Here is a 14,927-nt window from a genome sequence, read left to right on the forward strand (position 1 = left end):
CAGCATCCACATGCTTACCTTCCCCCATGATCTTCTCTCCTTCAAACCCACTTAATATTTTATTTGCCCCTCATCTTCACCTATATTTCTTAATTTACTTCATTTATATACCTCCTTTCTCCACAATAGGGACCCAAAGCACCTTACATCATTCTCCTTGCCTCCAGATTATTATCACAACAATCCTGAGATGTAGGTTAGGCTGAGAGTGTGTGACTGGATCAAAGTCACCCAGTGAGCTTCCGCAGCAGAGTAGCGATTTGAACCTGGGTCTCCCACATAGTACACTGAAACTCTAACCACTACATGGCATTGGCTGGGGGCAGGGGGGCTTCTGTTGAACAGTAGCAAGCAGTCAGGCCTGGGTGAGTCTTGCAAGTCACATAGTATTAAGTTACCCAGTGGTTGCTTCTGGGCCTTGCCCAAATGAGGTCTCAAGGGCCCAATCAGCCCTGGAAAGGGCCCTGCCCTCTCCGCCTGCCTTTTACTGGCAGCAACCAAGCCTGGAATTCTAGATAATATTTTATGGTTGCCTAGCAACAGTCACCAAAGGCATCTTGTTAAAACTACATGCACTCCTTTTACCGTTCTTTTTTAACCCCCAATGTATTTTTTTTTAGATTGTAGAATTTTTTTCCTGCAAACCTGGGGCATTTTTCACATGTGTAGAAAGATCTATCTTCTAGTCTGTCTGGCTCTAGTCTCTGGATTTTAGTATCCACAGATCAAGACCACTTGGCTATTAATCTTGGCTATTAAAGATCCCAATCATGTGACAGCAACAAGCAGTTTGTGACCAGCATTCAGTACCGGTACAAAATGTTCCAATTTGTTATACATTTCCACCAAATCATAATAATAAAATCTAATGAAATGTTATTTTTAGACCATAGCATGGAGTTCCATTTTTCTGTAAAGCTATGCAAACATAGCTGCACATGAATTTACTACCTACAAGAGTTTCAGTCTTTTCCTTCAACTAAATCCGCAGCCAAATCAACAGTGCTTAGGATACAGTACATGATCTTACTATCCAGTACTATCAACCAATCACAGCTGGGTACTTTCTCCCATCTCCCTGCTGTGGGGCATCTTGTTTCCCAGCCAGAGCAAGGTATGCATTCTGACCTTCTACTCATGAATCACATTACAGTCAGCTAGTCAGCAGAAGAAATGATAATATAGCCACCAACACATGACTCAAAAAGCAATAGCTCTAGACTCCTCAGCAAGGTAAGACTCCCCCTGAACTTCTATTCAGCTCCACGTAATATATTTCAAGATATATAGAAAGAACACAGTAACTGCCATGCAGAATATTCTAGACAGCAGGTAAATAACTACTTCTGGAGAAGCTCACACAATGGAAGACTGCAATTTCCATCCCTTGATTGTCCCTAGAATCTAGAAGGCAGAGATATGCAGTATGCATTTGTAAGAGTCTTGGTACATGGTACATGGTATTTTTCATAAATGTATTCAACATTTGTAAAAATATCTATGCTTCATAACATACAAGGGCTGTCTATGACAGAGATTAACTATATATTTTGTGGAAAAGTACTCATTTGTCTCTGTTTTAAAAATTATTTATTATTGTCATTTTTATTTATTTTTATTATTTTTTATTTTAAGATATATATAAATGCTCTTCTTTTTTTACTGTTTATGGCAGCATAGAGGCTACAAAGACCTTCACATAAATTGATTAAAAAATAAGGATTATTTTATTGTTTATGTTTTCCTGGTTTTTGAGAAATAGCAAAGGGTTATTTGTGCATCCCAGAATTGCCTGTGTCTGTGGAATGCGTGCTTTCCAATGCTGGACTTACTGTTAATCATCTGTACACAAGATTCATACTAGAGCACATTAACACACTAATTTTTTTTAGCAAAAAGCGGAACTGATAATTCGTAAGAGCACATAGTGGTCAGAAAGATTGTGAGCTTGTTAAAATGTAAATAATTTTTTTAAGTTTAAATGTGGTTCCTTTATTAAAATGAAACTTATATTCCTACTTCAAGTTCCTTCGGAGATTATCTCTACTACATTTTGATAAAACTACTTATAAACGGGGGGGGGGGGGGAGCAACAAATGTCAGTTTCAGTGGATTACCCTGAATATCTTATCACAAAGCTCTTACACTCTAATTATAACTCAGCCTTTGGAACTCCCTGTAAACGCCCCAGGATAGAGCCAAATTCAGTATACCACTGATTAATTAAGGAAAGGTTGCTGCCGGTGTACATTAGATAGTTTTTGTTCCACCCTTTTTATCTATCTGATCTTTTCTGTCATTAAATGCCAAATGTTATTTTGGTCACTGCCTAGTACATGCTCTAATACAAACATAGACGTCACCTTCCACAAAAATTTCAGAGTACAACAGGATTGAAGAATACAATCTTTGCATATTTAAAGGCACTCATATGGCAGAAACAAAAACCCCTCCTACAACATTTCAGTCAAGTTTTTTAAAAATGTATTTGAAGTGTACCCAAGGGCTGGCATGTGCCCAGTGGACTTCGTCTTATTTTTCTACCATACAACTGTAAGTCTTCAATATTATTTCATCAACAGCTTTCTGAAAATTTTCGGTACAAAAGATGTTTACCATGTAGTATTGGGTTAAGAGGTCTGCTGTAGATAAATACAAGCCCAAGTCCCTGTGGGCATCACACTATCCACTGGGTTCTCTCACTATGGGTCTTAATGCTTAACCCATAGGTGAATGAAATTCAATTGCCATTCACGTACAGAAATTTTGTATGAAGTAAATATTCTGACCATATTTTAACAATCCATGATAAATTAGTACTTTAAAAAGTTATAACTATTCTTTGGCAAACGGAAAAGATAATTTTTGTCCATTAGTGCCAATAGCAAAGCACTGGACTAAAAATAAAATGGCAAGTAAATAAATTGTTCCATTGGCATGCATGGTTTCTGTTCTGTTCTTTTAATGGTTTATTTTCCTTCAAAAGGTACACGGCTTACATTACACCAAGCTTTCAAATCACTCCAAATATCTTAAATACTTTTTCATGTCTTGAGCGCAAGATATGCCAAGTTCAGCAAACCAGCCAGCACACAACCCTACAGTGTACAATCCTAGCTAAGGAATGTGGATTTAGAGATGCAGCTACACCTAGTGATCAGCAGTAGATCACAGCAAACAAGACTTTATAAGTGAAACACATCATGCCTTTGGAATGAAAATCTAAATACCACTGAAGGTACAAGGAAGACCAAATTGAAAACAACAGAATTTATAGTTAGTACTATCAGGGAGTATATGAAAGACAAATATATTTTTAATGAATCAGGTACCTACATGAAAGAAACTACCAATGAATCTAACGGGGTATACTGAAAACTTGCTTAACGCTGCCTATAAAAATGTTACATTTGTTTGCTTTTATATCCATCTGTTCAACCAAAACCAATAGCTAAAAGTCATGTGTTTGGAACCAGATAATGCTTATGTTGTAAACTTACTGCTTTACTCATTATCCACGACAAAACCAATTGTAATTTAAAATTAAATTATAACAGATAAAGCCAGGATCCAAAGAACTAAGAGTTTATACATGAACTGTGGGATTTTTCTTAAAAACTCTATTCTGCTCCTAAAAGTGGTTCACTCTGTTGCATTAGGGCTGCCGTCAGAAACACAAGCCCAAAGTCTCCATGGACATGGAAAAACAGATATGTTGGATCCAGGGCTACTAGGGGTGTGGGGGGAGGGGGGAGGGTTCCAATACATCCAAGTTGGCAACCACAGCAACTATAGTTCAGTCCTCTGAAGGACATTTTTAATAAGGATTGGCTGATGCTGGGGCCCAGTTCTGTTCCTAGTGGGAAAATCAACTGCAAGCATCATAACTGACTGGAACATTTTCTCAGCAGAGGGATAGAGGGGATGGGACATTCACTGTTCTATCTGTCTGCTATTAAATCTTACATTATTCTAGTTTGAAGATGGAGTGAATAGCTTTGTTCTCTGTGTTCTGTGGCTAGATTGCAAATCCATTCTATGCCGTCATCAGTCCAGAAGATTACATCATTTAAAAAAAAATCACATATGTGTTTGGTTATTTCAAGGCACTGTAATTTTTCTCAGAGTGATAACTAAACTGTGAGACCAAACTACATTATAGGAGTCCTTCAGTGTAATTATATCCTTGTAATACACTGTAGGGTATACTTTTCTCTTCTATATTATCATAATAACAGTGCCATTTTAATCAGTGACTGAACAGAAAACTTTAATTTTTTAATAAGTAACGCAAGGCAAGTCTGATATGGATTCAGTAATAAAACTATTGTGTAAGAGCAGAGACAAACAACAGACAAAATACAGAGAACTCTTCACACCCAAGCTGGCCGTGCAACTCTATCAATGAATTTCCACATACTCTACCCGATGCTCTTTCGCTGCTGTCTACCTGGTAACTAATTCTGTCACAGTTGACAACATGAATCATTTACTGGCAGAGTGTATATGTGCAGCCCTCCTGTGCAGTAGTATGCTACTTATGAAGCTTGGTACTAGGACTCGGCTGATTTACTGTGACACGTAATTCATAAACAGCCTACTTAAACAGATACAGGAAGGCTCACTCAGATTTGTTCCACTTGATGACAACAACATATGTGATCTGCCCCATCTCCCTAACGTTCCAAATCTCTAGGCTGTGTACAAAAGCCTACATATATAGAGTTCAACACATGTAGCCCAAACCATACAATCCATATACTGCAATCCTGGATGCAGTTTATACACCTCCCCTTATATACACAGGCCCCTATACAAACTTAATATACAGAATGTGGAGTTCAGATGCATTGGGTGGGGGGGGGAGCTGATGACAGTATTCCAGTCACTGCATAAGTATAGTATGGCTATGAATCAATTTTTAGGCATGCCTTTCTGTCACCTACAAACTTCTGTCAAGAAACAAATTCTTACACCACAGAGCAAACACAACTTTGAATAGGACTGCAGTTAAGCGTTTAGAATTGTGCACAGTACTACATATAGTTTATCCATTAAAATACGTAATTTTAATGGATGCAAAATGTATTAAAAATCACAGTCAATAGGATGATGGCACATGCACCCCGTCCTGCAATTTCAGCATACCTACAGCAGCTACAACCATGAATTTTAAAGATAAATATTACTATCTTTAAAATGATGACTAACCATTACTTTGCAGATGTTAATTTTGAAAATGATGGTTTTTTTCTAGATTTGGTTCTCCTTTTACCTCCTAATTTTATAGTGAGAGTACAAACAAGGGAGTAGAGGTGATCCCACTGTACTGTGAAACAGGGTGAAAATATTTTATTGTACAATACAAAACAAGTTGATTTTTTCCTTCAATTTCACACATACACATGCTCAATACAATTCCTAACTACAAGAAGCCCAAACATTCACCTTTGACAATGGATATAAAATACAAAACCTAATAGTCAGGCACTGTGCCAGTATTAAGACATAAGGATTTCAGCTGCAGAATTAAAATATTAGGCAAAAATCTTAGCAGTGTGAACATGCACTTTTGAGACTGCAGCAATAGTTGGCATTCACTTAATACAATGTGAAGAAACTGTACAGCCTAACAGTAGGCCTTTCTAGTAGGACAAACTTGTATTATAAACAAAAAGTACCAATTTCTGGAAGGCTGTTTAGAAATGCAACTATCAGAAAAATGAAGCTTCTATAAATATTCACAAATTCACAAGTTTACAACAGCAACAGAAACTTTAAAACAGTAGAACGGCCCCTTGGATACTCACCGTGAAGGGTCCTTCTCCTCTGAGGACAGGAGGACATCTTGGGTGTTTCCCACCAACCAATCGGGGAGGCAGGAAGTAGAATCTTTCTTCCTCTTCCTTGGTATGTGGGACCACCCTCTCTTTCCTCAGTTCGGGTGACTCCCCTCAGCAGTATCTCGTGCTTACTAAACCTATACACTATTATAACTGTAATCTGAGAATATAAGAAGAAAGAACAACATGCAAACATGCAAACACTCTCTACAATGAAAACACAGAACAAACTCCGGCATCAATAACTAGATTTACAGCCGGAACATGTATAATGACATGAGTAACAATGTGAAGTACAGAACTGACAATGACAGATGGACGAAGCTCCAGGGAGGGCAAGATGTCCTCCTGTCCTCAGAGGAGAAGGACCCTTCACGGTGAGTATCCAAGGGGCCGTTCTCCCTCTGAGGCGGAGGACATCTTGGGTGCTCCCAAAGCAGTTTACTAAGTCCTGGGTGGGACGGAGTCTTCGTCCTCTACTACATGCTGAAGAACTCTACGTCCAAATGCTGCATCTGCCGAAGCATAAGTATGGATATGGTAGTGCCTGATGAAAGTGGATGACGACGACCAGGTAGCTGCTTTACATATGTCTTCTATGGAGGCATTCCGTCTGAGAGCTGCGTTTGTAGCTGCGCTCCTTGCCGAGTGTGCTGTGATTCCTGATGGAACTTCCAGCTTCATAGTTTTGTAGGCCTCTTGTATACATGATTTGATGGCGTATGCAATGGCAGTGGATGACATGCGTTGCCCCAATCTGGGATGTGAAACGTTGACGAAGAGAGAATCCGACTGACGGATCGATTCAGTCCTCATCATGTATGCCTTAAGAGCTCTCCTAACGTCAAGATTGTGCCATTCCTTTTCTTTCGGATGAGATGGCTTCGGACAAAAGGAGGGCAAATTGATTTCCTGTGACCTATGGAATGTGGAATACGCCTTAGGCATAAAGGAAGGGTCTGTCCTAAGGACCACCTTGTCCCTATGAAAAATGCATAGGTCTGGACGGACAGAGAGAGCGCTCAACTCGGAGATACGTCGAGCCGAGGTAATGGCCACAAGAAAAATTGTTTTCAGCTTCAGCCATTTCAGTTGTACATCCTTAATGGGCTCGAATGGAGGTTTTGTCAATGCTGAGAGAACGATACTTAAGCGCCAAGTAGGAAACCTGTGTACCGTTGGAGGTTTCAACAATGTAGCACCCCTCAGGAACCTTCGCACATGGTGATGTGAGGCCAGAGGTACTCCATCTAATGCTGGTAGAACAGTGCTAATGGCTGCCACCTGTTTCCTCAGCGTGGCCGGGCGTAAACCTCTGTCTAGCCCCTCTTGCAAGAAACTCAGTATCGAAGCCTTGGTGGGTTGAGTTGGATCGACTTGCTTGCGTCTACACCAGCGATGAAAAGCTTTCCAGGACGCGTTGTATATCCTGACTGTTGACGCCTTCCTGGAAGCCAGCAGGGTGGTTATAATGTCTGGAGGGAAACCCTCTAGTCGGAGATGGTCCCGCTCAATTTCCAGCCTGTCAGAGCCCACCACTCTGGACGGGGGTGCCAAATGGGCCCCTGCTGTAGTAGATCTGGGTGGCTTGGCAGTCTGAGAGGAGAGGCTATTGACATCCGGCGCAGAGCTGCAAACCACGGCCTTCTCGGCCACCAAGGGGCGACCATGATCACTGTCGCTTGCTGTTCTTTTATTTTTCTCAGAAGCTTGGGAATCGTTGGTAGAGGAGGAAAGGCGTACAGAAGGCCCATTGGCCATAACGCATGTAGGGCGTCCGTCCCCTCTGCTCGTGGATGGAAGTACCTGGAAAAGAATCTCGGGAGTTGATTGTTCCTGTGAGATGCAAACAGATCTACCTCTGGTTTCCCCAAGTGTCTCACCAGCATCTGGAAGATCTCTCTCTTCAAGGTCCACTCCCCCGGGTGCAGAGACTCTCTGCTCAGCCAATCTGCTTGGATATTGAGCACTCCTCGGATGTGCTCTGCTTGTAGGGATTTGATGTTGTGTTCTGCCCACCTGATGATTTTGTTGGCTTCTCGTTGTAGACGGGACGATCTCGTTCCCCCTTGTTTGTTCAGATAGGACTTTGCTGCGATATTGTCCGTCCGTATCAGTACGTGGTCGAGAGTCATTTGGCTGCTGAAGAATTTCAGAGCTAGGAAGATTGCCCGCATCTCCAATACATTGATCGGGAGTCTCCTTTCCCTCGCTGACCACTCTCCCTGCGTCGGAAAACCCTCTAGGGTTGCGCCCCAGCCTGTCAAGCTGGCATCGGTGAATATTTGAATAAGACGATGGGTGAGGAAGCTCTTGCCCTGTAGCAGGTTCATTTCGGTAGTCCACCAGCGCAGGCTTTCCTTGATCGGGAGTGGCACTTGGACTTTGAGGATCGTTTTGCGGACGATCTGGGACTGGAATGGGCGTAGAAACCCCTGTAGAGGTCGTAGATGGAATCTGCCCCAGTAAATTGCTTCCGAGTGTGCCACTAACAGGCCCATGAATTTGGACAGGTCCATTAGTAATGATGATGGTTGTCTGATTATATTGGATGCCATTCGAATTAGTTTTGTTCTCTTCTCTTTCGGAAGAAACATGCAACCTTCTTTGGTGTCTATAATGAGACCCAGGTGTTCTAGACGTTGTGTCGGCTGAAGGGAACATTTGGCTCGATTGATAAGGAAGCCATAAGTCTCCAGAATTCGAATGACTTCTGCTGTTTCCTCGATCGATGTTTCCAGGGAGACAGATCTTATTAAGACATCGTCCAAGTAGGGATGTAATTGGAATCCCCGCTCTCTGAGTTTGACTATGGGAACTATCAACAGTTTTGTAAACACTCTGGGAGCCGTTGCCAGGCCAAATGGCATTGCTCTGAACTGAAAATGGCTGTCGTGTATGCAGAATCTCAGGAATTTTCGGTGGGCTGGGGCGATGGGCACATGGAGATATGCTTCGGTGAGGTCGATCGACGTTAGAAACTCCCCTTGCTGTAGAGCCTCTGCAATAGATCGAAGAGTTTCCATCCTGAACCGCTTCAGCTTGATGAATTTGTTTACATATTTTAAGTCCAGGATGGCTCTCCAGTCCCCGTTCCGTTTGGGGACTGTGAAAAATATTGAGTATACGCCCTGACCCTTTTCTTCTGCAGGAACTGGTTCCACTGCCCCTATTTGTAAGAGGTGTTGTATGGCTTGAATGGTGATTCGCCTCTTGTGTGGGTCTCTTTTGAAGGGCGAGATGATGAATCGCTCCGGTGGAAAGGTACGAAATTCTATTGCATAGCCTTTTGATACAATCTCCAATGCCCAGGCATCCGCCTTGGAACCTGCCCATATTTGTTGAAAACTGAGCAGTCGTCCCCCCACCGGAGCGCTTTGAGAGTCAGGGCTTCTGGCCCTTATCCTCGGACTCGTGCCTGTTGCCGCGGAGTCCTTGTTGTCTGTTGAACTTGGCTTGGAAGGGGCCTCTCCGAGGTTGTGGTCTAGTCGCAGACCAGTTACGTTTATGATCCTGACGATTCCTAGGCAAGGTATGGTGCGATCTGAACGTTTGGTACCCGAAGGATCGTCTCTCTGGTCTCCTCAGGGACTTTGGGAGTGCCTTTTTCTTATCCTTGGTTTCCACTAATATTTTTTCCAACTGATCCCCAAAGAGTTTGTCGCCTTGGAATGGGTAGGCCATCAGAATAAGTTTGGCCTGGAGATCCGCTTGCCAAGCCCGGAGCCATAAAAGTCGCCTGGCCGAAGAAGAAGACGCCAGTGCTCGAGAGGCCATGGTCATTGCGTCCAGTGTGGCATCTGCGGTGAAGGTGCAGGCCTTCAATATTCTGTTAGTTCCGTCCAGGAGCCTCCTGTTATTTTCTGGCAGTAACTGAATTAGTCTCCTGGTCCAGACTACTGCAGCTCTGGACACCATGGAGGCTATGGAGGATGCCTTGATAGACATAGCCAGGGCCTCGTGAGCTCTTTTTAGCACCGCTTCTCCTTTTTTGTCTAGGCCATCCTTTATCATCCCTTGGCCATCTTCCGAAAGAAGTCCCTGGGACTGAAGAGCAGCAACAGGCGCGTCAATCACGGGTACCTGCAGGAACTGATTGGCAAAGTTAGGTAACACGTATAACTTTTTCATCACATTGGGAACCTGTTTGTTGGCTGCTGGCGTCAGCCATTCTGTCTTGAGCTGCCTCTCAAAATACTCAGGAAAAGGGAAGACTCTAGGGTTGTTCTCTGATCTGGGGAAGAACTCCCTATTCCCTTTTGGTCTGCCTTGTGATCCCTGTGAGGGGGTTTGTTCTTCCTCCCCCTTTCCTGACTCGTTCAGATCCAGGGCTGAAAGAGTTTTGGACAATAGGTAAGTATAATCGTCCATTTGAAACAGCCTATGAGACTGTTCTGGAATGGTGGTACTTGCTTCTTGTTCCTCCTCTGAGAGAAACTCCCCCTCCTCAGAAGCCTCGCTAAGTGAGTGGTCCTCCTCCACCCATCTAGGGGTTTTGTTTTGCTGCTTTCTGGCTGCTTTTGTTGGCCAGGATGCAGGCATGTTGCTCTGAGCCTGAGACAATCCTGTGGGCTCATCTAGGGAGGAAGGGCTAGGCCCTGGGCTTTCTGCTTGACAAAGGGACCTTAGTTCTTCTCTAAGGGACCTTCGAATAGCTGCTAACATCTCGGGGGATACGGAGGAAGCACTTACATTGTCTTCTGGAGTGCTGTGTCTGGAGCCCTGCGCCGGCATAGGTGAAAATTGCCTCGACTCCCCCGCCGGGAGGTTGGCAACCTCGGCGATGCTTTTTGGCGGGAAACGGGCCGCAGCGGCTGTTCCCGCCGAAACAGGGCTTTTTGCAGCCGCGCTCTCTCCTGGCGTCTGCTGACGACGCGCGGCTCTCCCCGGCTCCGTCTGCAACAGACGGGGCCGTTTCTTGGTGGGCTGTGCTCCGTCGTCGCGCACTCTTCTGCCGGGGGGCCGATCAGGCCTCAAAGGCGAGTCGGACCCGGCCGGGCCTGTTTCCACCGTCGGAAGGACGGTTCCTGGAGAACAGCCCTCAGCCCTTTCCAAAAAGGATTCCTCCGAGTCCGATGACTCCTGTTCCCTCATCTGTCTCTCCATTCCTAATTAGAGGGATTTTTCCCTCTGTCTTCCCCTCTTTTTTTTTTTTTTTTTTTTTTTTTTTGAGAGAAAAAAGGGAAGAAGAGGAGAAGAAGGACAAAGGTGGAGGGGTGAACAGACGAGGTGGGAACAGAGGTAATGACAGGTAATAGAGGAAAAAAAAAAAAACACTAAGACAAAGATATGATCAAAAGGTAGCAGAGCTAGCCTATTGAGAACTGCTCTCCCCTGAGGCAGGAAAAGAACTGAGGAAAGAGAGGGTGGTCCCACATACCAAGGAAGAGGAAGAAAGATTCTACTTCCTGCCTCCCCGATTGGTTGGTGGGAAACACCCAAGATGTCCTCCGCCTCAGAGGGAGAATGAATTTCTCATGACTTTTGTTCATATTTTTCCCTGATGGCTTCTTTCTAGGGAAATATAATCTAATGAAGAATGTTTGTATACAAATATTGAAAAACTTTCAATAAAAATACTACGTATATTGTATATAGAAAGATACAAGTGTGAAAATTCATTTTACAGCTTTAAAAACCAGCACTCTCCAAAACTTTGTTGTGATTTAGATTTCCATGGTATGAGCTTTCGAGAGTCAAAGCTCCTTTGATCAGAAACAAGGAGTGGAAAAAGGAAGGAGCCTTTATAATCCAGTCAGGGGGAGATTTGGAGGGGTATTGTAAATTAGAGTGTCAGCTTTAGTACGTGTAATTAGCTTGATAGAGCAGGGGTGTGAAGTGCAGAAAATTAGCACCTGTAAAGTGTGAAAAATCCTATGTCCCATTCAACCCTGGGAGATCCGTTGTTCCATATTTGCAAATAAACTCAATTTCAGCAATCTCATGTTGTAATTTCCCTTTGAAGTTTATCTGCTTGAGAACTGCTACTGGGATATTCAATCGCTGACTTAAGAGTAGCCGTAGCTGACAATGGGTGCTTTGACTCCCAAAAGCTCATTACCTTGGAAATCTAGTTGGTCTTTAAGGTACTACTGGACCCAGATCTTGCTCTTCAACTACAGACCAACACGGTTACCCACCTGAAACTCTGCTGAGATTTTAACTAATACAGACAAAGAACAGCAGCAGTTATTCATCCCATAGACACTGCAACCATACTATACTATGAAGTTACCCGATAAAAAGTGTAAAACAAATTACCTCCAGACATTTTAATGGTGGACTATAACCATGGAAAACTGTAAGCCTGTATTTTAAACATCTCAGAGCACAATGCAAAAAAAGTTCATGCATTATCTTCACATGTATCTGTGTGTACAGTTGCCCCTACTTTGCGCTCCATGAAACAAAATGTTAAGTGTATTGTAAGATGTACCATTCTGTACAGAAACCAACTCACTTGCAGTCCTATCCTAAGAAGAGTTATACTATTCTATGCCCATTGACTTCAATAGATTTAGAAGGTTGTAACTCTTCTTAGGATTGCAAATATTAGGTACACATCTTGGCATCTTGTTCCAATCCATGCATATCAAAGCTGGCTCAACGGTTGTGGAGTGGAGTGCGCATCCCATTTAACTAAACATTTAGAAAACTTGTAAACTTGTGGCTATACATGCTAACATCATGATCAAGAACTACATGGGACACTAAAGAACAACTGTTTTCAAGCAAGGCTAACAGCTGTTTTAAAGACCAGACTTTGATACACATATTGGCATTTATATGCATGCTGCTGAACAGAAAATGCTACTCATCGATATTGTGGATAATTTCATACAGATCATTTAGCTAACTGCTTGGGTGTGACTTTATCCTAATAAGGCAAGAACTTACTGAAGTCTGGACTTGAAGGTGTTCTCAATAACAACCCTGTGGATAAGGTTTCATAATTCACATAGCCTCATTGAAACCAGAGAAGGGTACAGAGAGCATTTCCTCAGTGCTATATTTCATACCAAGGCAAACCTCTGGAACTTCTCTCTCCTAAAGAACCTCCTGACTAATCTGCAAACATGGCAAAGAAGTTTGAGAAAATGCAGGCTGTTTATACACTTTATACAACCTGGAACTTGTATTAATTCAGAGTATGTTTATAGAGGAAATCAGATTTCTTTAAGCTTAGCTGTACCATTCTGTGCACTACTGAACTCGCAGAACCCCAAGTATCCTGCAACGCAGGCTACCAGTCCTACTTCCACACTGAAAGTGGAACCCAGATGTCCTGAATTTCTGTCATAGTTTTTTTCCCAGTTCAAACTTCATGGGCAAAACAAAAACAAAAGGAACTGAAGTTACTCATTCCTTCCAACTATATGCAGCTAACTGTTTTGCAACACAGACCAAAATTAGGGGTTTGCATCTCAAAGATATATACACCATTCAGGCATGTAGATTTGTTACATACTCTGGAGGTGGTCCAGAGAAAAGAGTCACAGCAGTGAGGATCCTGAAGTGAGAGGCTGCCAGGTATAATTAAAAAGTTATGCCTTGATGAGCGCTGCTGTCACTACTTGGCAGATGTTAAAACCTGGCACGCGAGAAGGGAAGGAAACCCAAGCACGCGTGTTACACACGCGCGCGCGCGCGCGCGCACCCTTTTGTCCGACGGAGTCATCACAATGAGGCCGAGGGACTTGCCCTGTCTGAAGCTCGCTAACCAACTGCCAGGTGCTGCCCCTCCTTCCTCGCCCTGGAAGGGCCGCTAGGAGCCTCGTCCTCCTCGGCATGTGGTCACCGGGCCCGTCACAGCGCAACTTCCAAAGGACTTTAGCACAGCCGGGGAGGGGGGGCGGCCTTGAGGGCCGAGCAAACTGAGAAGGGGAGGCGCGGGAGGAGAGGCCGCGGCGGCCCCGCTCTCGGCTTTCTCTTGTTTCTCACCACTGAGCAAGGCTGCCCCACCGACCCCCTCCAAGCACCCCCGACTCCTCGCGCCGACGCGCCTAGACGGAGCGCTTCGGGGAAGACGAGACCGCCCAACCTCCCCGGTGCAGCCCGGAGCTCAACTTGCGCGAAGTTTCCGGGCTTTGGGGGCGAAGCAAGCCCCCCACCTCCACCCTGGGGCGAGAGAGGGGCGCTCCGAGGCCTCCGTCCCCCTCCCTCCCTCCTGCACTTTTCCACCAGGCAGCCAAATAACGGGATCCCTCCCACCGCGCCTTAAACTTCCCGTCTGCAGCCAGGCGCCTCTCGCTCTTTTTTCCAGGCACGCAGCGCTCCCGGGGTCACACCCGGAGCAAGGGGACAACTCCCCGTCCCAGTGGGGCCCGCCGTCTCCGTCCCACACCCTCGACCGCGGCTCCCCCAGGCGGGGAGGGGGGCTCTCCGGCTTCCTACCTGTGAACGTCTCCGCGCTGGCTGCCAGCAAAAGTCCAGCCAAAGTCAGCAGGCAACTTCCAACTTTCCCCATATTCCCTTCCTCTCGCCAAGAGCCGCCCTCCGGCCCTCCCGGGTACTGAGGGGCAGGCTGGGGTGGGCGCCTCAGCCCCGCTCCGTGGCCCTTCTTGAAGGCTGGGAGTGCCTTTCCGGGAGGGGCACCAAGCGCCGTCTCCACTCCCTTCGCCTCACAGCAGGAAACTCCAGCCAGCCCCGCGCCCTGTTGCGCAGCCCAGCCCGCCGCCTCGGAGGCGAGCGAAGGAGCGAGCGCGCCGTCTTCGCAAGGAACTCCGTTTCTCTCCAGTCCCCGCGCTGACTCGCGGTCCCCCCGGCAGGCAGGCGAGCAGGCAGCCGACAGCAAGCAGCCAAGTCACGCCCAGCCTCCGACACCGCCGCCTCTCCCCCGCTAGAGGGCGAAGAGCGTCGGCACTGCGCCCCGCCAACCAGCCAGTCCGTTTGGACGTCGCTTTGCCTCGGGAGGGTGGCCGAGCCGACGGGACACACGCGCGCGCGCTAATTGGCGGGACGGCTGAAGAAAAAAAACAGGGACGTGTGTGGAGGGGGGAGAAGACGCGAATGGACGCGGCAGGAATAGCATGAGCGGGGAAAGGAGCCAAAGAGGCTAATAGTGACCGGAGCAACGTCGGTAAA

The 14,927-nt window shown here is 45.3% G+C and overlaps 1 protein-coding gene across 6 annotated transcripts in view; it reads right to left on the reverse strand.

The window, feature by feature from the left end:
- PTPRM (protein tyrosine phosphatase receptor type M) overlaps window positions 1-14,608 on the reverse strand; it is a 749,315-nt gene extending 734,707 nt beyond the window's left edge. For all 6 annotated transcript variants that reach the window (XM_054985128.1, XM_054985127.1, XM_054985126.1 and 3 more), the window contains exon 1: window positions 14,238-14,608. In XM_054985128.1, coding sequence (XP_054841103.1) covers window positions 14,238-14,310 — 73 coding nt within the window. In that variant the 5' untranslated portion in view covers window positions 14,311-14,608. The remainder of the gene's footprint in view (window positions 1-14,237) is intronic.
- Between the last annotated feature and the right edge of the window lie 319 nt (window positions 14,609-14,927).

Source organism: Eublepharis macularius, chromosome 7, assembly GCF_028583425.1.
Source record: "Eublepharis macularius isolate TG4126 chromosome 7, MPM_Emac_v1.0, whole genome shotgun sequence".
Taxonomy (NCBI): Eukaryota; Metazoa; Chordata; class Lepidosauria; order Squamata; family Eublepharidae; genus Eublepharis; species Eublepharis macularius.